The 22726-nt window shown below is 44.2% G+C and overlaps 2 protein-coding genes across 2 annotated transcripts in view; one reads left to right on the forward strand and one right to left on the reverse strand.

Annotated features, from left to right (window-relative positions):
- Positions 1-6289: 6289 nt before the first annotated feature.
- LOC116764000 (formin-like protein 14) lies at positions 6290-7508 on the reverse strand. Its single transcript, XM_032652242.1, has 3 exons — positions 7393-7508; positions 6820-7305; positions 6290-6718 (listed from the first exon to the last, which is right to left on the reverse strand). The coding sequence occupies exons 1-3, from the start codon at positions 7506-7508 to the stop codon at positions 6667-6669; spliced, it is 654 nt and encodes a 217-aa protein (XP_032508133.1). The 3' UTR covers positions 6290-6666.
- Positions 7509-7989: 481 nt separating this feature from the next.
- The window catches only part of CRIM1 (cysteine rich transmembrane BMP regulator 1), a 209870-nt gene continuing 195133 nt past the window's right edge, over positions 7990-22726 (forward strand). The window contains 1 exon segment of the mRNA XM_032652482.1: positions 7990-8384. Coding sequence (XP_032508373.1) covers positions 8054-8384 — 331 coding nt within the window. The 5' untranslated portion in view covers positions 7990-8053.

Genomic DNA, 22726 nt, shown 5'->3' on the forward strand with positions numbered 1-22726 from the left:
ACTAACAGAATGCTAAGGTCTTCTTGGAACACTATAATATTGAAGATATTTTAAATGCCAGGATTGGTAACCTAATCATTATACATTTATTATATAGTCTACAAACAAGTGTAAGTTAGTTATGAGTGCATGTCAAAATTGCATCTTGTCTGAGAATGTATAATAATAGCTAAGGTAAGAATAAATGGTTAATGTTATTTCAGTTTAAGCTAAAATAGTATTTAGGATAGGTTAACTGCTGTAACAAATAAGCCCCAAATCTCAGTGACTTATCACAGTAAAGATTCATTTCTCACCTAAATTACAGTCCCCTGAGATCCCATGAGGTAGATGTAGTGAATGCGTCTGTGTATAGGAGGTCTGCTTCATGCAGTGATTCAGGGACCCAGGATCTATCCATTTAATGGTTCTAAATACTTGTAGGGCTTCAGAGTCCCCTGTGGTATGCTCTGCAGCCAGCCACCTGAGAGAGAAGAAAAAAGTACACAGGATTTTGGAAAGTACACAGGATTAGAGGCCAGTCTGGACAAGATCCCCATCACTTCCATCTATACTCTGTGGCCCCCATCTACTGAAAAGAAAGTGGTAAGTGTTGTCTAGTTGTGTGTCCAGAGTAAAAGAAGGAATATAGATATTGGTAAGCACTACCATTATCCCCAGAAAATAGGTAATAAATTCTCATTTAAATGACAAAACAGCTGTATGATATATAGGCTATTAATATAAAAAATAAGTATTCGGATGAACATTATCATATCAGAATTTACATTCAAATGAGTGATGTCTCCTTGTCAGCAGTTACTTGGAAAAACTGTATACTTGTTCCATGAAAACCACCGATGCCTATCACTTTTTTTTATTGAGATAAAATTGACATAAAACATTGTATAAGTTTCAGGTATACAACATAATGATTCAATATTTGTATATATTATGAAGTGATCACCATTTTTTAAACACTTTTTAAAAAAGGTTTCCTCTGGAATATGTCTTGGTTCTTTTAAATATTCACAACAAATCTCCATCTTTAGAGGATGAATTTGATATTGTAAAAAGTAAGTTATAATATGTTGGGTCAGATATGACGATTAAACAATGTGTTTTATTTTCTCATGAGATTACACAAGGCAATTCCAAAGTAAACGTTTTAAGAATGTGTTGAGTTGGAAAAACTGTAACTGTATTTCTTAACATAGATGCCATTTAGATTTGGGGGAAAGCATCTGTAATTTGGATCTATGAATCTTCAGGCAATTGAAAGCAGGGAGATGAACAGGCAGCTGGGTAGACAGAGAAGACAGAGGTGGGTAGCACTATAGTAGGTGGAAATCCCTCCTCTTCTCTATAGTACAGGCCTAGGTCCTCTCTTCTCAATTTTCTTACTCTTGTTTTTTCCAGCCATTGAGAATGCTTATAAGCACAGAATATCAACTAAAATAGACTTACCTTTTGGAGGGGTCTCAATCATTTATTCCCTTTCATTAGTTCAGTTTTATAAAAACACTCCTTTCTTGGGAGAAAATTTTTAAGTAAGGACATAACACTTTCCCTTAAAATCATACTGCATATAATTTACCAGGTTACATGACCTGATAATTTGTAAGGTTAAAATATTTGATGATTCATAGTTAAAGTCTTCAAATGTTGAACATTTTAAAAGATCTAATAAAATAATGAAAGCAAAAAAAAATGTTTTAAGTTAAAAAAAAGAGAAAGTTTTGCAATGTAACGTGCTTTCCAAGAAACAGGGAAAGGTTTTTAACCCGAGGGCCCTCTGCACTGGGGAGATGAGCACTTTCACTAAGTGTTGGAGGGAATGTGTGCTGATAAGAGTTTGTAGAAGGCAATCTGGCAACGCCTGTGAAAAAAGAGCATACTTTTGGACCCACAATTATCACTTCCAATTTAGGAATTGGCCAAAGAAAATCACTAGACAATTTGAAAATTTGGCTAAGTGGGAACCCACTGCAGCTTTGTTTATGACAGTGAAAATATAAAACAAACAAAAAATCCTTGAGGGCTTCCCTGGTGGCGCAGCGGTTGAGAATCCACCTGCCAATGCAGGGGGCATGGGTTCGTGCCCCGGTCCGGGAAGATCCCACATGCCGCAGAGCGGCTAGGCCCGTGAACCATGGCCGCTGAGCCTGCACATCCGGAGCCTGTGCTCCGCAACGGGAGAGGCCACAACAGTGCGAGGCCCGTGTACCGCAAAAAAAAAAAAAAAAAAAAAAAAAAATCCTTGAAAGTATATTATTATGTCATGATTAAGTATAACATAATACACCCATTCAATGAAATAATATTCAGTGGTAAGAAGGACTCAGTTATTGATCCTAAAGATGAATATGCTATGTATACAGATAAGCGAAAAGGCAATTATAAATTAGGATGACTATTCCATCTTTTATTTTATACTTTGAAGGAGAAAAGAAGGCTTCAAGACGTATAACAAATGTTATTAGAGTGGTTAATATCTCAACGGTGGGATTATGGGTGGATTATTTTTTTCTTTTTTAAAAAAACATATTTTCTCACCCTCCCCCTCAATGGGCATGTATTTGTAAAGAATATATATTAGGAGTAGTATTGCACAATGTGGATTCTGGAGCCATACTGCCTGGTTTTGAATCCCAATTTTGCTTTTAAATAAATATGATATTGGGCATATTATTTAACCTTTCTGTGTCTCTGGTTCCCTACCTGCCAAATGGAAGTAATTTTGTACCTACCTCATCAGGCTGGAGTGAGGATTAGAAGTGGTAATATAGCCAGGCAATCAGTCAATATGCATAAAGGAAACACTACATAAATATTGTAATTTAGTAATTAGGAAAACAATGGAGCTATCTCCATTTTTAGAAAAAACACTAATCACTATTTTTCATATGCAAATTAGGGAAGAAGGCAAGATACCCTCATAGATATTAACAATTTAAAGTAGGTCCACAAAAAACAATAAAACTGCAAAGAAAAGCAACTTGCCATTCCCCAACTTACTGCATGAGGCAGTTTAACACACTAGGTTCCAAACCAGAAAGCCACTCACACAGCTCTGAGCCCTTGCAAATCACACAACCTCCTGCACCTGCGATTCCTCAACTATTAAAGTGGAGAAAACATAACGCATTGGAGATACTATAAGGCATTGGCCTTATAGGGCTATTCTGTAGATTAATTAACATAAACCATATGAAGTGCTTATTAGCAAGCACTCTATAAAGTTAGCTATTATTATTATCATTATTAATGACTACCCTTGAAAATAAGTCTTTGACTGGAATGAGTCCGAGAAAATATCACAAACGGCCCAAGATTAGACAGACTGCCAAAGTGGGACCAACTGAATGATCAGAAGAAGAAAAGCAAATATCTGGTCAGGCAGATGCTACATAGGAATAGGTGCTGAGATATCACAGAGCAGGGATCCCAGCTCAAGCATAAAGCCCGAGGAGACCCTCAAGGAGAAGGACTCTAAAAATGACAACAGAAAAGGAGAACAGCAATTTTATCCACACTGTGCCCCGTGTGGTTGGTCCTCTGCATTCTGGTTGGTCCTCTGCATTCTGGTCTCCATGTTACAGAAGGGGAAACAGATTCAGAAGGGATGAGCAAGGGAGACAGGATCCTAGGCCAAACCTTAAAGAGAATCTCTGTTCTGTGCACATCCTTGCCAGCTCTGAAGCAGCTGCCATACATGGGCGGGGCAGATAAGACAGGAACTGCCTCCCCCCTTAATAAAAATGAGTCCAAGTACCAGGTTCAGAGCCCAAGATCAGACGCTTAGCCCCCAAACTAGGGATCCTATGTCACTGAAATGGCCTAAGCCTAGATAACTGAGAATCCATGCATAGCTGATCCCAGTTGAGGGGGAGCAGAGAGGTGGGGGGAAGAGGGTGAAAGAAGTCAGGCTTGCTGTTGTCCTGGCTTCTTCAAAGACTTTTCTAGTATGTATGCAACATCTTTATCAAACAATGACACTTTTTTTGCAACTCAATTCTAAGAGTCTGTGTATCTGACTCAAAAGATAACTTCTACATTTCTATTTTAGTTTCAGGAAAAGAAAACACGCACAGCACGCACCTCCCAGAGTTGACTACAGTAGAGAGGCTGGGCTAGACATCGTATCTAAGGAGGAGGGCTCTAACACTAGCAGTCTGTCTATTGCCCTCTCATTTCCACTTACTGCTAGGCCCCCAGCTGGGCACTTTGCTTCTCAGACATTTTCAACAATTTAGCAAACCCCTCCCATCTGACCCCCACAATGGCCAATAGGGGGCGGACTTTCTCTTCTTCCAGACCTCCACCAACCGCATATTCTGATTCCTTTTCCTTTCAGACCTGTGGGTTTTTTGTTTTATCCCCAGTTTGGAAGACTCCCTCCTGCCCCAACCAGCCATAGTGCTTTTTTTTTTTTTAAAGAGGTATTTCCTAAAACCAAGAGAGAAGGGCCACAGACAGAAATGTTCAAATATCTTTTTGTTTGTAATTCTTCCATCCTTCTCTTTGTCAACTCACTCCTGCATGCATGCATTCTTATAAGTCCTGGCCTCTCCAATGAGCTGACAATCTAATGGGGGTGAGTCAGAGCTATTTAGAGAAAGACTTATAATACAACATATTTATTTATATATTTTATTTATATATACATATATATATAAACATTTGTAATATAACATGGTAAATGTTATAAGCAGAAGTACTTATAAAATGTTATAGAATAGCTAAGGGAATAAGCTCAAGATGCTTCCCAGAAGAGGAGGCATTAAACCATATTCCGTGTATACTTCTAACTCTTACATTTGTACAGGCCTTTCAGCGTCTATGTAATCCCTCCCAGTCATCTTTCTCCCTTGGCCCCCAGTAGTCATCATGTTGGGCCCAACTAACCTCTTCTGTATCCTTAGTCTGGTTTCTGAAGATGAGGGAATCCTTTTGTGTTTGAGCCCCAATCTCATTGCCTTGGCTTCTGGCCACCTATGGTCCCTCCTAGATCCCAGAGAGGAAACAGCTATTTCGTAACTGAGCTCCTAGTTCACACACTAGTTTCAGATAAGCTGCCATGCCCTTGCAGGTTTCTTATTTGCCACTAGTTATAGGCTTTAAGGAACTATGCTTGTTTTCTCTTTTGTTTCTCTATTAATTCTATGGCAAAGGACCACATGTAACTTGAATTTTCTCAGCTATTACATCCAACTTAGTCTGACTTGAATTCCCACGAGAAGTCAGACTATCACCTGTGTCTATCTACCTTGCAGGAGGTTCTACCTCCGGAATCCCAGGAACGATGGATTGTCTACATTGTCCCTTGCCTGTGTTCAATCTGTAGCTTTCCCTAACCTTTAATATATTGCCTTTAAAAATAAACAGACAAAAAAGCAAGACCATGGCAATGATTATTACTCTCTTTTTTCAACCTACTGTAGCTTTCTCACTTCTGTATTTTTTTCCATTGCCTGACCTTGGCTTTTCCTGTTGAGTCCCACAATGTTACTTGCTACATTTTAATAATGTCTTTATACTTGCATTTGAACAGAAATATAGATAACCTCCTCTGCAAGAGTGGAAAGGGCCTTTTAACACAGCTCAATGATGACAGTTTGTTGGCAAATCCCACAGTGGAGTTCTGGTGCCTTGTTGGGGTACAAGAAACGATCATGTTTAACAGTGTTGTGTTTTATTTTTCTTACATTTTGCTAATAGAATATCTAGCATATTTTAAATGATTTTTACTACTTAATACTTATAATTATAGAACTTTAGGATATGAGGTACTTTGGAGGTCGTCTAACCGGATGTCCTACACAAATGCAGGAATTGTTTCTACAACCTCCCTGGAAACTAGTCATGTCGACAGCTCTTTAAATGCTTCCAGAAAATGGGGTGCTCACTCCCCCCTTTCCACTGTTGAATGTTTTCTCTATTACCCTCTGATAATCAGTGATAATTAATGAGCCTCTTCCCCTCCTCAGGACAAATATGATTGGAGAAATGTTTAGTTTTCTGATACCAGTGACTGGTGACTATTCCACTGGTATCTTTGGCTTTTCCGTTTAGGATTAGAGTGGTTAAACCAAAATATTTATAAAAAGTATAAATTAGTTCTGCAAACATAAGATGTCAAAGGCATCTTTGTTTCTTTTCTCCTTACACTGCCCTGCTATTAACTTCGGGTTCATTAGTCACGATTTTCAGATCCACTTGGCTGCCACCTTCCTGCAGCCAGACCATCTTGGATCAAGAGGTCGGCCGGCCATTCCCATCTCACACCTGCCACAAGATCTGATTTTTTTTTTTTTCCCACACTGATCCAAGTCACTTTTTGTTAATTCACTAATATTATTGACCCTGTAACACATCCTGTGAATGGTGGGCCATTACAGAGCCTACCATTTCGAGAAGCTTTTCTGACAGCTATGGATGAGAAACAATCCCCACACGATGCATTTTGCATCACTTCAGCTGCTTCTTTACTTGGTTTAACACAAAGAACATCTTTATTAGCACATTCACAATAAATGAAAAAATTAAAACCCACCACTTTTGTCCATGAGCTTGGGGAAAAAAAGGGCAATGTCAGATGACATTAATGATGCATGGGATATGCAGGTCTAATCATGTCAAGACTTGTAGTAATCCAGTATTCGGCCTTACTCAAGGGAGAAAAATTCACGTCCACTTTCCATTCGCCCCCTCCCTTAACGTAGCACCTCGGCACAGACTGCAGAGCGACAAAACATACAGGATGTGGACAGTTAAAACGCAACTCAAGCTACAGCGGCCCCCAACAGTTCTCCCCACCCCACCCCCCGGAATATTTACCTAGACCATTTAAAGCACTTAATTAATTCACCAGCAGCTTCGCTGGAGGCGTCTCGAGCTTCCCGAGACTCCATTACATAATATCTTTTACAAAGTCTATTCCCAGCTCGAGTGGAAGATGGGTTCTCATCCAGTTTTGCGGAGGTTCCATGCATTTGCTTTCCTTTCCCGGGGTTCGATCCTCCGGGTGCCCCAGCCAAGGGCTGCAGCAATCCCCTCGGCCCCGAGCTCCGGGTTCCCCGCCACTCTCCGAACTCAAAGCCGGCCCCAGAGGTGCAGCCGTCTCGCCCTCGGGGCTCCCAGGCCAGCCACGGTGGCCCCGGGGCTGGCGGGCGCTCGGGACGCCGCGACTCTCGCAGCTTGCCGGGTGCGCCCGGAGCCGCAGCGCGCCGGCGATGCCCGAGCCGCAGAGGCGCGAGAAGACTCGGCCGCAGGGCCGGCTCTGTGCGCCGGGCTCCAGCAGGCGCAAAAGGAGGAGGGGGAGGCCTGGAGGAGGAGGCGTGCGAGGGAGGAAGGGCCCGGCCGCCGGGGAGGGAGGGCAGAGGAGGGGGGAGGGGGCCGGCCGGACCGGGCGGGGTGGGGGGGCAGCCAATGAGCGGCGCGCGGCGCGGAGTGGGGGGGTGGGCGCGGGTTGGGGGATGAGGTAGGATGGGGGAGGGCGCAGCCGGAGCGGCCGAGGCTCGAGCCATAAACAAGCGCCCGGAGGAGCGGCGCAGGAGTGAGGCGAGCCGGGCGCGCGGAGCGGACGCCGCGGACCTTCTGCTGCGCCACCGCGCCCACTCGGCAGCTCGGGAGGCGGGGACCGGCCCGGAGGCTGCGCCGCCACCGCCACCGCCGCGGGGCCGACCGACGCGGAGGAGGAGAGGGAGGAGGCGCCGCCAGCCGGGGCTGGAGCCGAGCGCAGCCGCAGCCGCCGCCGCCGCCAGAAGTTTGGGTTGAACCGGAGCTGCCGGGAGGAAACTTTTTTTCAATTTTCCCCCTCCCTCCCGGGAGGAGGAGGAGGAGGGGAAGCCACCGCTGGCGCCAACGCTAGTGGGCTCGGGGTCGGCGCGGCCCGCACGGGGGGCGGGGGCCTCGCCCCGCGAGGGGAGGCGCGCCCCGGGGGCCCCGAGGGGGGCGGCGAGGACCGCGGGCTGCGGGTGCGGCGGCGGCGGCGCGTGTGCCCCGCGCAGGGGAGGGCGCCCGCCCCGCTCCCGGCCCGGCTGCGAGGAGGAGGCGGCGGCGGCGCAGGAGGATGTACTTGGTGGCGGGGGGCAGGGGGCTGGCCGGCTGCGGGCACCTCCTGGTCTCGTTGCTGGGGCTGTTGCTGCTGCTGGCGCGCTCCGGCACCCGGGCGCTGGTCTGCCTGCCCTGCGACGAGTCCAAGTGCGAAGAGCCCAGGAGCTGCCCCGGGAGCATCGTGCAGGGCGTCTGCGGCTGCTGCTACATGTGCGCCCGCCAGAGGAACGAGAGCTGCGGCGGCGCCTACGGGCTCCACGGAGCCTGCGACCGGGGGCTGCGCTGTGTCATCCGCCCCCCGCTCAATGGCGACTCCATCACCGAGTACGAAGTGGGCGTCTGCGAAGGTAAGGTCGCCAGCCGCTGGCCCCCTCCCACCTGGCCCGCGCCGCCCCCTCGGCGCTGGTTGCGCCGAGCAAAGTTTGCCCGAGACTTGCCCGAGGAGAGTGGGCTCCTCGGGAGGAGGGGCGCCCACCACCCCCGGGAGAGAGCCCCGCGTCCCTTGGTTCCCGCTCGCGGCTCCCCCTGACGCTTGGTCAGCCGCGGGCGAGGTTGGATTTCGTGGGTGGGGGCCGGCGAGTGGGGGATCGCCTCTGGCCGCGCACAGACGCGCACACGTGTGGCCCATCCAGCTGGGGCTGGGTGGGGTGGCCCGGCCGTGAGGTGAGGGTGCCGCGGGCAGGGGGCACTGCAGAGGCTGTCGCGAGCCCCTCGGGGAGTCCAGCCCCTGCCGCCCTCCCCGCACTAGCGCAGTGTGGAACCGAGTGCTGCACCGCGTCCGTGAAAGTCCATTTTCTGCTGGCGGAGGAGACGTGTCTCCAGCTCACACTCCCTGTGTGACTCTTTTATTATTTTTTCCTTGCGCTTTTCCTTCACCCCCTTCCTCCTCCTGCGCATATAAATCAATTTCAGCTCCGGAATATGTCAGCCCAGTGGAAGTTACATACGGTGGTTACTCATTTGTTTGCCTATTGAAGACGGTCAAAGGCTTTCTTTCCTGAATGAAGGGGCGGGGGCGGGAGGCCGGCACCTAGGAGTGAAAAGTTGTTTCTATTAGTGGCAGCTTTTTAAGATCAGATATCCGCGTGTTTCCAGTCATGTTGCCGGTTCCTTCTTTTTTGTGTTCTGCTGGTTGCTGCACTTAAGTATTGTGCACCATGGTGTCTGACGGAGGGAGAAAGATTAGATTAGTGGAGCCTCCCTCCTTGGGAGAACCACTGTTGATGGGTGTCGGCCTGAAGCCCTGCCCGCCGGCCTCGGCCTCGGGGTGCCTGGTGAGGTTTGGGGTCTAGAGAGACGCAGTGAGTTCTTTTTATTTGGCTAATACCAAATTAAAAGGACTCAGCATCAGTTAAAAGTGGGATCCCTGCTTGGGCTGACGTTGGGGCGAGATGCTGTTCTGGGGCATCCTGGTGTATGAGCAGAGCGCAGCAGCCTTACTTCTGGAGGAACGGAGAGGAGGAGGGACAGGTGCCCTCTGCCCCGTCCCTTCCTTAGTACTCACAGCCTGCACGCAGGAGACCAGGGAGGGGTTTATTCTGAAGCATCCTTATGTGTGTATGTGTGTTTATTGTGCTGGGATACTGAGAAAGGAGGTAGCAGCCTTAAGGATAAAATGGGTCTGTTAAAAAAAAAAAAGGGTTCCATTCTGTGGTTTTCTTTACACACACGCATATTCATTGATAACTTCAGTTTTTAAAGTTTGGACAGTTCTGGCAAGTCAGGAAGGCCTTTCTGGTTTGGAGGCTAGTGGGCAGTAATGAGTGAAGGGAACTCTTGGAGGGAAGTGCACCCCTGCACCCTTAGGACATTGGATTAGAAGAGTTTGTTTGCTTCAAGTACAAAAGCCTCTCACCTGGTGTTAAGTCCCATAACGTTTTTATTTCTCACAAAAAGAAAAACGGCCAGGCGATTAACTTCTGATACCATTTTATGTGTTTGACTTTGGGAATTCTGAATGAGTTGGAGGAAAAGATGCATCTTTGAATTTGAACCCTGCCACTTGGACTGTGTAATTTACTTAAGCCAGCCTCCCATAAATCTAAAAAGAACAAGCAACCTGAAACAAGGTTAAATGTGGTAGAAACTGCTCTGAGAAGGACTTGGGAAGGTTCTAAAGACTCTAACCCTTGTTTTGTTTCTTCATGATAGATTCCTGGTGAAGGAAATGTGGAGCTCAGGGAACATTCACGGTAATCAAGTGTTTTGGCACCAACATTCTGGTATCATAGTATAGAGTTATTTTGGCAGTTTGTTGGTGAGTGTTTCATTCCTCTGAAATGATGCGATCCCTCATAGCTTCGTTTCTTCTGGTAACACCCCACGCACTTGGTATTAGCCTTGAAAATGCTTGGAAGTATTTATTACCGTGATGATATCTCATTTAGTGTTCTCTAGCAACACTTCCCATCTAGCCAGACTGTTTTCAGCTACCAAAATTGTGTGCTCAGGGCATTTTTAATTTTATTTTGTTTTTTAGAACTCTAAAAGCAGCAGTCAAGTTGCACTCTAAATCCATGAACCCAAAGAAGGGCAGTGTTACCTAGCATGATATAATGGTTGGATTTAGACGGCTATTTCAATAGGGTGTCTAAAATTCCAAGAATTTTCACTTTACTACAAGATTTATGGAAAACAGGATAAGTCAGTGGCCTTTTTTCTTCCCTTTTAAGAATTAGAGGAGTCATTCCATGGCAGTAATAATCTAGAAGGTGCTGACTTTCTCTTTTGTTTTCCTGTTAATTGGCAAGAAATTTCTCAGTGGCCAGTGTTTCCCTCAGTTTCCATTTTTATTCAGAAATTCACACATAACTAACAAATAGGAATTGATACATTTTATTCATGTGGAAGTCTCTTTTGCTGCAATTTTTGCACTAAAATGACCCCTACTGGTTGTATCTGTTAATGAAAACTCTTTTGAAAACTTCTTATTTAATAGACTACACTGAGAAAACATATTGCATGGTATACAAATGTTACCGTGACTAATCTACCTGTTTTCGATGATATAATTTAAATACAAATTACATTGCTCTATTTACCAACTTGCAGTAATTTTTATTTGTATCATTCCCCATACTGGCTTTGTGAGGGAAAAAAAAACCCCAACAAACTTGTGTTTTTAACTGCAGTTCACAAAGTGAGTTAGGTAAATTGGGGCAGAAATGAACCCCTTCCAAATTGTGGCTCCCTGCCTTAGGTTTTTAAGGCACACTGGCCCATAGTAGGCTCTCAGTGAATGTGCATTGAATACATGGAAGAACAGTCGTCCCCATAGAAAGAACACTGAAGAAAAAATATTTTCTGAAAGTTAAATGATGTGAAGGGTGAATCATGTGACACATACACTTGGACTTCTTTTCAGCATCATTTAGATCATTACTGAGTAAATCCAGACTTACTTATTCCTTAAAAAAATTACTTTTGGCTACATGCATTTTTAAAGTTGAGCAGGGAGCCAGATACCTACGTTATTCTCTGCTCTGTCTATAAAGTGCTTTCTGGCCCCTGGGAAGGTACAGATCCCTTTCCCATTTCCACTGATTTGGTGAGTCTTCCTGTTGCCCTTTGCAACTTCCTAAGTGGCCTGCTCCTTGGTTAGGCTGCCTGCCTCTAGGTAAATCGCCTAGAAGCCAGACAAATAAGTTTGGATTCTGAACTCCTGAGGGCTAAGACTGGGTGGGAGATCTCTTTGGGAGATCAAAGACAGAGTTTTGAAAAACTGCTGAAGTGGGATTTTTCTAGGAAGAATGTTTTGATTGGCCAGTGAGGATTATATTTGGAGATGAGGGGTGAGGACCATTTGTCCTCCTCTGTGGAATAGTTCAGTATGCTTCTGTAAGGGGTGGGGTGGGGCTGGGAGAGCATGACCAGCCTTCTCTAAGTAATGAAAAGGCAGCAATGGCTTGAGTTTGACAGTTTGTGAGAACAGAGTGATTTGGAACCTGGTGGGCACTATGGAGTGGCTCTGCTCTGAGAACTTTGTATTAGAGCCAGGTGAGGATAAGCACCAATTTTTTTTTTTTCTCCCAGTGATTATTTACTCAGTGGCTTCATGTTTATGGAACTGAACTTTCCGTGTTTTCAGTACTGCCATCTAAGAACTGTCTCTTTCAAAACACAGTCCTCCTTTGATTTACCCCAGGTATTTTAAGTTTTCTTCCCACCCACTTCTCATGGGGCAGTGAGTAGAACCAAGGATGTGGGCTGGGTAGTTAGTGCAAAGAATGTAATGTTGTTTTCTGAAACTGTTGGCGTTAGAAGGTTATGGTTTCTTTTCAGTCACTGGAGATGATGGCTCCTTGGAAGAAGGTTTGTGGAGGATCTGAGGTGAGCAAGGCCCAGAGAGCAGGCTCTAGGAGGCCAGGGAATGCACCAAACCATTGCGTTGTGCACCGGCCACAGATCTCCTCTCATCCGTCTGTAACGTAGGACTTAGAGTTAAGAGTCCATGGATTTTAATTTTTACTAAATAAATAGAAGAGGGGATGGGAAAAGTTAATACTCCTGTACTGGCATTGGAAAAATTTAAAAAACCAGGGCTCCTTGTTTTTGAGGAAGGTGTTCCAGTTTCCATCTCAGAAGTCTTTAGGTATAGTGAGCTCTTAGATGCCAGGGACAGAAGCAAGCAGAGGGTCTATAAAATCACGTTAATACGGCATGGGAAGAGGAACCAGTGTAAGTAAACAAGGAAATAATTAGTTCTTCCCCAAAGTAAATATTGACAAAACATGGAGAGACTATTCACCGCACTCATACAAATGACAGGACTTCGTGACCTTCACTTTGACTGTTGAGCTTACAGAGCCCTCACTGTCGTTGAGGAGTCCAGTCACATAAAACACTTGGCAAAGGACAGATGAATCGCATAGCACCAGAAGGGCAAAAATAGCAAGTCTGGAGATTTTGCTGCCATTAACACGTATTTAACAGTGACCGGGAAAATCTATAAGCAGTATGTTGGCAGTGCAGTGGTGAACATACAGGTTGATTTATTGTAATAAATAATATTATTTATTATTAATAATTTATGAAGAAAACTGAATAATCCTTAAACTTTACATTACAACTGGCATTACAGCCAGTTGTAGGAGGTATTAGTGATATGGTGCAGGTTTCTGTGTTTGGTGTGGCTTGCTTAAAATGCAATGATCTGGATGAACAAGGGAACATTTTGGGGAGGCAAGGGACAAGAATTTTGAAGTTGGGGGGAAATAGATAAAACAGATGACCCTAAAAAGGTAATGGAGTGGGAAGACTAAAGAATGACAAATGGGAGAAGGGAAAAATATTGAATTCATCTTAGGGCAACTATGTCATCCTTTGAAGAATAATCCAAAACACATTCCAGACATTAATTGTGAAATTCCTGAAAAATGTGGGTGTGTTTAACGTCTTTCAGGCTATGGCACTAACATGAGAGATGGCAGTGCCGCTTTAGTGTGTAAATACCACTGGGTAGGGGATGGTAGATGACTGGAAGGTAAATATATTTGGTGAAGCAGGGTTCCTGTAACACTGTGTTCCGCAAGGCGCAGGCAGTGTGAGGGCTTTGGAGACAACCCCCAGTAAAGCTCAATTAATTATTTGAGGAAGAAACAGTGGACTAGCCAAGCATGCATGAATAACAAATTGAAAGCCTTCCTTCTCAGAGGTCGAATTCTCCACATCTGAATTTTTAAAGCTTTCACTTCTCTCTGCATAGAAATCACTCACTCATTCATTGATCTCCTCTGTGCAAGGCCTTCTGCTGGGGTCGGGGTGGGGTGCTGGGAAGCCTGGGGACCTTTCAGACCTGTGCCCTACTCCAGATACTTTTTTTTTTATAAACTTATTTATTTTTGGCTGCGTTGGGTCTTCGTTGCTGCGCGCGGGCTCTCTCTAGTTGCGGCGAGTGGGGGCTATTCTTCATTGTGGTGCGCAGGGTTCTCATTGCGGTGGCTTCTCTCGTTGCAGAGCACGGGCTCTATGCGTGCAGGCTTTGGTAGTTGCAGCACGCGGGCTCAGTAGTTGTGGCTCACTGACTTAGTTGCTCTGCGGCATGTGGGATCTTCCCGGACCAGGGCTCGAACCCGGGTCCCGTGCATTGGCAGGCGGATTCTTAACCATTGCGCCACCAGGGAAGCCCTCCAGATACTCTTTTAATCAAGATGAAGAATGAGGCAAGACCTTCAAAAGTCTACTTAAGTTCAAACCAAGTAGAACTGATTTCTCAGGTCTGTATATGATTAGTTGGTGAGGTATGTGGGTAAAATTTGTTCTAGGAATCACAGGATCTGAGATGATCTTCAGGCTCTGGTGGCAAAGCTGAAAAGGAGAATTCAAATTCCAACTAGGTTCAAAATTCGGAGTCAGAGCTCCCTTTTGGTGGGGGAAGGGATCCTACCCATTCTCAGAGCGTTTGCGATACATATCAGGTGTTTCCCAACATCTAAGAATGAGGCTGCATTCTTAACGCTGTACCAGCTGTGGTTCAAAATGGCAAGTTTCCTTTTGGGAGTGATTTTCTCTTTGTTCTAGCTTGTTCCACTAGGCAGATGAGCGTGGGCAGTGAACTGAGAGGTGTCCGTTTATCAGCATCTCCTGATTTCACCCACTCTCTGCTACTTGTCCTGGCCAGTTAGCCTAATCAAATCATGGAAAACCTCTGTGTTTGGACAAGACCTCGTCGGTCTTGCGGACAGGACAGAGGGATGGTTGAGTATACTTAAAGTTAAGAATGCCCTTGAGGTAAATGCTGGTAAGTGTTCACTTTGGGCCCACATGAAAAAAAATCAAAAGAGATTCCTTTTTCTTCTGCAGTTGCTAAGTGAACAGGGTTCAATTCCTTATCTCTCTCTCCCAACCCCAGTTAATTCTCTGTGAGAAATACTTATACCTCGATCCAAGAATGTAATTGTTAGAAACTTAGCTTCTGGGGTCAAATCTGCTCTCTGCTTCCATGCATCTAAGTTTTCTCATCTGTTTAGTGGGGTTAATAATAGGGTTGCTATAAGGACTCAGTGAAGGAATCTCTGTGAAGCACTTAGAAGAATGACTAGCACGTGGTAAACAGCAAAGCTACTAACCAGAAGTAAAATAACCTGATACGGGCTCATTGTCTTGTTCAGTTTAATCCTCATCTACCTCAGTAATTGATCGAGGAGTCTGGGCTCTTAGAAAGCGAATTATTACTGAGTTCAGGTCTCCTCCTACCCCAACACCGTAAATGCATTGAGTTAAAAAACTTATTTAAAGGCCTCCGAAGCTATTTGCTACCTTTCCTCCTGATGCCCATTTGTTACACTTGGTCTAAATAATTTCTACAAAATTTGTGTATTTCGGGTAAAAATAAAGAGGGAGGAATCTGAATTTTTTTGCATTAAGTTGTAAGAATTATAAATTTAACCGTTTATCTGTGGACTAATATTTCATTTGGGGAAGGAGGAGCACCTAAACTCACACGTATCAGCAATGTGCATTTTCCTTCACATTTTATTCTGGAAGAAGATTTTGTTCCTAGCTCCTGAAGTGTCCATACTGCTGGTCAGCACAGGATTTGGCCTGGCTGGAGCTAAGGAAACAGCCTGTATTGCTGCAGCTGACCTGTCCTGGCAGTAGGTACAAGCTAGGCAAAACCAGAGGTCAGGAGTTTAACCAGGCCATTCCTCCGTTCTCTTTCTAGCCCTACCTGTTTCCCTGCCATCCTCTTCCATGAATATTTACTGAGCAGCTGCCTTGGCTCTGGTCTTTGTGCTGAACTCTAGTGATAGCACCTGTCTTCTCTAAGCGTGAGTTTCCCAGCTGTTAATAGTAATAGGTACCACCTATGTTTTCTCTGAGGATTAAATGAGACAAAACTGTGCTTTTGAAATGTTAATGTGCACACAGATCACCTGGGGGATCTCATTAAACATAAAGGTTCTGATGCAGTAGGTCCAGATGGGGCCTGAGATTCTGCATTTCTAATAAACTCCCATGTGATGCCAATGCTGCTGATCCCAGGACCACACTTGAAGTAGCAAACAGCTAGTGCCTGTAAAGCATGTAGCACGAGTAGGGCGTATAATAAGAACTGATAATGTTACCTGCTAGTCTAATAATTAGTTTTCAACCAAAATAAATAGGATAGGGGCCCTGCTTTCACAGAGGCTGTGGTCTGAAGGTAGATAGTGACAACTGGGACAATCCATTGTAGCCCAGGACAGTTCCTTACAGCTGGTAAGCCCTGAGATAGGAAGTGCTGAGCATCTTGAGGGCAACCAAGAGGGGCCCTGACTCCGGCAGTGACTACCAGGGAGGATTTAGGGGGGAGCAGCAGCAAGCCAGGCCTGGAGGTCTTTTTTCTTCCCTCCTTCTCACTCATCTGTGCAGGATGTTGTAGGAAAAAGAAAATAGGCCTTGGGGCCGGACAAACCTGTGTTGTTGTTTTTAAATATTTATTTATTTATTTGGCTGCACTGGGTCTTAGTTGTGGCACGTGGGCTGTTTGTTGCAGCACGCAGGATCTTTCGTTGCAGCCTGCGGGCTCTTCGTTGCAGCACGTGGACTTTTCTCTAGTTGTGACGCGTGGGCTCCAGAGTGCACGAGCTCAGTAGTTGTGACACGCAGGCTTAGTTGCCCCGCGGCATGTGGGATATTAGTTCCCCGACCAGGGATCGAACCGCATCCCTTGCGTTGGAAGATGGATTTTTAACCACTGGACCACCAGGGAAGTCCCCACACAAACCTATGTTTAAATCAACTGTGTTCAGCTGTGAACAACCAGCTTGCTTAATTGTTTTGGGCTTCAGTTTCCTCATCTGTGAAAATGGAATATTAATAGCTTTTATCAAGTAATTACAGTTAGGGTTGGAGAGAATTATTACCTATATTAAATATATATATGATTACATGTAGGTGTGTTGTATATCTGTGTATATACATGTGTATACACACAAAAATATATGTAATGGCCAGTATAGTACCTGGTACCAAATAGATTTTTTAAAAGGTAGTTAATATTCTAATTTCCATTCTATTTTTTGTCCTTTCTCATTTTTTTCTTTGTTAGCTTTCTCTCTGTATAAGTTTTAAAAAAATCTTCTTTGTGCATTGACCACACTTAACTAAATCTCTTCGACAGGGGACTCCAAGAACTATGGTCTCTGGTGTTTGTCAGAGAGAAAGGGACTGTGAAGCATTAAGAATGAGGGGCGTGAGTCCAGGGTCTCTGGGCCAATAAAACCGTCATTGGTTTGATCCAGTATGACTGTAATTCTCAGTCCCTTTAGTCCTTCAGGAGAAGGTGGACATCTGCTCTATTTTGCAGTTTGAATCCTTACTTCCGGAGAGCTATTTCAAATAAATATTTTTTTAAAAGGTGACCTATCTTAACATGGATGGCATATGGTTTCATGAAAGTGCATTAAATTTCATTTTATTGTTAGAAGTTTTGTGTGGGTTTCCAGACATGGCTGGAGTCATCAGAGACCCCACGGAGCATCGCCAAGGCAAGGCAAGTTGGGATCCTGAGGTTCCAGAAGGAAGCAGCAGCCAGCCTGCCAGCTTAGAGACCAGGGCAGGCATGGGAATGAGCAGGAGATGGTGCGCAGCCTAGAGTGCATCCGCGTTGCTTTTCTTGATCCAGTGTGTCCCATCCATCTTTCATGTGGACTAATACTGCAGCTTTACTGTGGATTTGCATTGTGGTTTCTCTGGAGAGTCTGTGTGCTGCAGCGGAAGGCTAGAAAAGAACACCTAGAATGAAAACACCTGACGTTCTTGTCTCTTTGGTTTCTAGTATAGGTGTGGTCCCACTTCAGGAAGACAGAACTGTGACTTTTCCTTCATACCTCGTACTAAGTATCGTGTTCATCCAGTAAATATGGGCTGAGAACTCATAAGGCAAATGCTTTATATTGGCTGTTAATGGAATAAGGAGAAAGAAACATATGATGATATAGTCCTTGGAATCAGTTGTTTAAAACTCTTTATTTTCTTCTTGACAACCAAACCTTATTATCACACAGTAGAAATTGAATTTCTTTTTAAACAGAAACTCTCTAGTACCTTTCATTGTAGTGCTTCATCAAGAGTGTTGATATTCAAACATGTAACCTACAAGATGAGATAAACTTCCAAATTTCAGAGTTTTGTGTAAGTATGTTTGTCACATCCAAAAAGAACACCTTCATTTTGAAATATCCTGGGAACACTTGTTTTATGAACATTTAAGAAAGAAAATTAAGTGTTCATGGTATTTTAAGGTGTTGTCATTTTACATTTCAAGTTCCTCAGAAGAGAATCTGAAGAGTCTGCTCTTTGGAAATTTTAGCGAAGTCCTTAGCAACCAGCCACTCTGACTATGGCAAGGTTTAAAAAAAAAAGAAAAAAAAAAGGTATAGGCTGTAACTAGAAACTGTGCCTATCTTGTTTAGCATTTCAAAACAAAAAACCATAAACAAACATCTCAGATTCAAAACAGAAAGGAATTTCTGGCAGGGCACAATGAAACCTGAGCCTGCAAAGTCCCAGTCTACAAGAGGTAACTTATTATCTTATCCAAAGGCCACAAGCAAAACAGTTCACAACTGTGATAAAGCAAAAGGCATCTCAATATTGGAGACTTGTGATACCTCTTTTTTTAAGACTCCAAAAGACCTGCCAAAATAAGGTAAAACTGTCTTGAGAGAGTGTGGCCTGAACTGGACTTTCAGTATTAAGAATTAGTTGGACTACTTCAGACCCATAAGGTGTGAGGAGTCGTGCATACAGGATGTGTGGGCTTGGTCCCCTCAGAGTGTGTGTTTATAATTGTGCAGAGGCAGGGCTTTCCATAGTCTTGTCAAATGCAGATCTTGAAAACCTTCCCTCACTTTCCAGAGTTGGGAGCTTTGCCTTTTTAAAGGCAAGGGCATTTACATTCTGAGGGAGGAAAAGGGGATAGATTTTAGACAGTTTTATCTCTGAAAGCCAAAGTCTTTGAAGGATTTTTAAATGTTTTGAGAAAGATTGGGTATGCTGTGTGTTGTCCAGAAATACTGAGTTCTTAGGTTTCAGACAAATTTTAGGAAAATTTATTACCATGTCTACGACCTTAAAATGAAAGGCCAAATAAATTTCCATATTTTCATCAAAAGAATGAATGGATTTATATAGATCCTCACTTGTTGCAGGAAGGATTTAGGGCTGCTCAGAAAAGTAAACTTTGCAAAATTCATGTACATGAGAGTAGTATGATTAAGGAGAAAAAAATAGCCGTGGCTTCCGGATCTTCCTTCATCCACTAATAGCCCGGTTACTGAAATAAAACCTCCTCAGCTTCCCTTGACCTGACTTTGCCTTAATTTGTCAAAAGAGAATTAAATAGTTACCTACCTAAAGGCAGGGGAACTGAACCAGATGATATCGTAAGGCCCTTCTAGTCATAAGATCAATGTTTTTATGACCTAGAAGTGCTGGGCAGGAGTCAAATATTACCTTTTGTTTGCAAGCCAGAGAAGAAAAAAGTGGTAGTGTCTACATGACTCTTTGCCAAGTGCCCTAGACGGAAGGGCTTGGAGGAAAAGATCAAGAGTTCTTCCGCAGTTATGTTTATTGTGAGGCAATGGAGACAGCAAAACATAGTTATCGGGAAGTTAGTAACATCTTTCGAATGCCAGCGATCTTTAAGCCTTATTAACTGTGGCCTAGTCTGGATTCAAGGTAGAGTTTATGCCTCTCTTCCATGTCTTTGCTGACCTGCTGCCTTCACTCTTTCTCCATTTTCTCATTTACCTCATTAGTTATTATGACTGAGGGAGGGAGGTGACAGATACTACAAAGGGAGAAGCTTGAGCAAAGACAGGCCAAAACTTGCCCAAATTCACATGCTTATTTCTGCCTCTGACACTAAGAGAGAGTTGAGTAATTGCTGTTCTTCCTAATACTGCAGGCAGCAGCCAAATTCTCAGCATTCTTTTACCTTTGCTGCTGTTTTCACTTGCCAGGGAGTTTCCTTAAGGAGCAGCTGAATTTAAAGAAACATAGCAGTGATCGTGCATGAAAGGAGGGGCCCTGGCCACATGGACACTTGGGTGCCTTATGTTGGGAGGATGAAACAGATGAGGCTCTGCAGAGGGACCTGCTGCTACCACAACTCCCTTCCCTCTGTATCCCTGAGCCACAGGACCAGAAAGCTCTCTGCGTGTGTGCAGGATGGCAGATCTTCAGTAAAGATGTTTCAGGTTCAGGCCAACCATGAAGCTTGGAAGGTTGTCTCTTGGGGTCTAGAAACTTCACCCTTCCTATGCATGTTGTCCAGTGGCAGGGTGTTGTGCTGTTAGGTGGTGTGGACCTATGGTTCTGAAAGTTGATGTAATACGTATGATTCTAAAGAATGTGATGCTCAGCCCAGCCCGCAGCGTGCACCAGCAATCAACTTGCCCTGCCTTGTGGATATTCCATTTTTGCCAAGAGCAGCCTTCCAGAATGAGGTGCTAGTTAATGCATTTATTCGTTAATAAGTCTGCTGAACACTAAATACTCCATTTGGGAGTATGTGACAGGAGAAAACTCAGCAGCTAATTATTATGTAGATCTCTTCCATGATTCTCAGTTTCAATTACCTAAGCCACCAATCCCTAGCAGTGAACTTATTTAATTTTTAGTTTTCTATGACATTTTGCTTTTTGCTCCCAAAGATTTTTTTTGCTCTAATCTGTAGAACTTCTATAAGTTTATTAATAACTGGGTAGACATTTTATATTGTTAAATGGAAAACACTTCTAGTGGAGTACTATGGCTTGCTCCTTCTTCTTTTTTCTTTTTTAAAGATAATATTGGGCTTCCCTGGTGGCGCAGTGGTTGAGAGTCCGCCTGCCGATGCAGGGGACACGGGTTCGTGCCCCGGTCCGGGAAGATCCCACATGCCGCTCCGCTAGGCCCGTGAGCCATGGCCGCTGAGCCTGCGCGTCCGGAGCCTCTGCTCCGCAATGGGAGAGGCCACAACAGTGAGAAGCCCGCGTACTGCAAAAAAAAAAAAGATAATATTAAAACTTAAATCCTGTTCCAGGTCGTCTCCTCTCCCAGGGTAGATTTCTAGATAGCTAGCTAGTGGTGGTGGCGTCTGAAATAGCCATTGAGGGGTGCGGGGTATTCATTTACTAATGGGAGCTTTTGCCTAAAGAGCTTCTGCTTTACTCTTCTTTGCTGTAACAATAGGTCTTTCTTGGTTTTCTTCCTGCTTGGTTGGTGCATATTAGCTTAAGAACTTTTAAATTGTGGGGACAGGAAGAAAACTCTGAATGCCTGGGGCCCATCCCTTCTCTCTGGGAAGCAGCTGGAGCGTTCATTGTGCATTTGCTGCCGTGAGAGTGTTCTAGAAGGTCCATTTTGTATCTCCCATGCCCAGGTCTTTGTGCCGTGGTTTGGCCCTCCTCCTTTCCTGGTGAATCCCTGCCACGACCCAGTGCGGCTGGGTCTCACGTGCCCTGAAAGCCATTGGAAAGGCATGCGTTCCAGCATCTTCCCATTTGCCTCCACACCCTCCCCAGCATGGCTGCATGCAGCTCTCTGTACATAATCCAACTATTAAGAGAAGTTGGTACCAAGTGTCACGTCCTCGGTGAGGACCCTTCCAATAATGGTGTCTGTGCTAACAGACTGGCAGAGGAGTCTGTAGCAATGTTTGGAGGGGGAGCAATGTTTGCTAGTACATAAAACTCATTTGACACTGTGGAATATGATGCTGTGGATCAGAAAGTGATAAAACTTTATAAAACAAGGCTCTTTACAAAGTTGTGGTAGACCTGCTGGCTTAAAAAGGTGTGCCCAGGATGGTAAAATATATCCGTAGCATCAGCAACTGGCCCCTGGTCCAGTTACAGACGTGACTTTGAGAGACAGGAAGTTGTGATAACTCCTGTATGCCTTTGGATGTAGTATGTGTGCACGTGTGTGTGTGTTCAGTTGCTGAGGGCACAACACAAAGAATACTTTACACTGTATTGTGGATATGCTGAGAAGAGCTTCCATGCTCCAAGCAAATTAAGTGTATTATCTACTTTGTAGATCAGCAAACTGAAAATGACTTCTTAATAAGTAAAGATGGTGCATTGTTTTATGACATTAAAAAAATAATTTTAATTAAAGTGCTTTGGCTTTTAAATGGCCTGGTTAATTGGGATAGCTATCTGTGGACAAGTGGAGCTCAGGAAAATGACTTCATTTCTCGGTGATTGGGACAAAAGTTTTGTTATCCTTAAGGCAACGTGGGGTGATTTATAGTAGATTATCACTAAACATAGTTTCTGGCCTTACACAGCAAGTTTAGGTGCAGGAAGGAAAAGCAGAAATTTAGGGTAAGAAATGGAACACCTCTGTAGGGGAAAAAAAAAGGGAGATAAAGGAAGCCAGAGGTGTGTTTTGTTGGAAGGAGATGAAATTATATTTCCAAAGGCTATGCTGGGAAAAGGTGAGCCCTCAGAAACCAAGTTTGACTATCTCTTCAGGAAATTGTATTCGATGCTTTGGAAAGAGAAAGGAAAAAGACTCTCTGCCAATAGGGTTCTGGAAAACTTGAGGGAGATAAAGTATTTACATGCTTTAATAACATAAAACATGTCCAAAAGAAATATATAATTACAGCTGCATTTGGCACTGACAATAGTCCATGTATTATATTTTTTAAACTGTGTGTGACTGTGTGAGCATGTACCTTTGCGTCAGAAATGCCTGGGTGATACTATTT

This window comes from Phocoena sinus, chromosome 13, assembly GCF_008692025.1.
Source record: "Phocoena sinus isolate mPhoSin1 chromosome 13, mPhoSin1.pri, whole genome shotgun sequence".
Lineage (NCBI taxonomy): Eukaryota > Metazoa > Chordata > Mammalia > Artiodactyla > Phocoenidae > Phocoena > Phocoena sinus.

Bases quoted from the DNA above. Each gene is read 5' to 3' on its own strand.
- LOC116764000 (XM_032652242.1), bottom strand. From the start codon at position 7,508: ATGGCTCGAGCCTCGGCCGCTCCGGCTGCGCCCTCCCCCATCCTACCT. The intron at 7,306-7,392 runs GCCCGGTCCGGC...CTCCTCCTCCAG, and splicing joins ATTGGCTGCCCCCCCACCCC to GCCTCCCCCTCCTCCTTTTG. The intron at 6,719-6,819 runs GTAAATATTCCG...GTCGCTCTGCAG, and splicing joins AAGTGCTTTAAATGGTCTAG to TCTGTGCCGAGGTGCTACGT.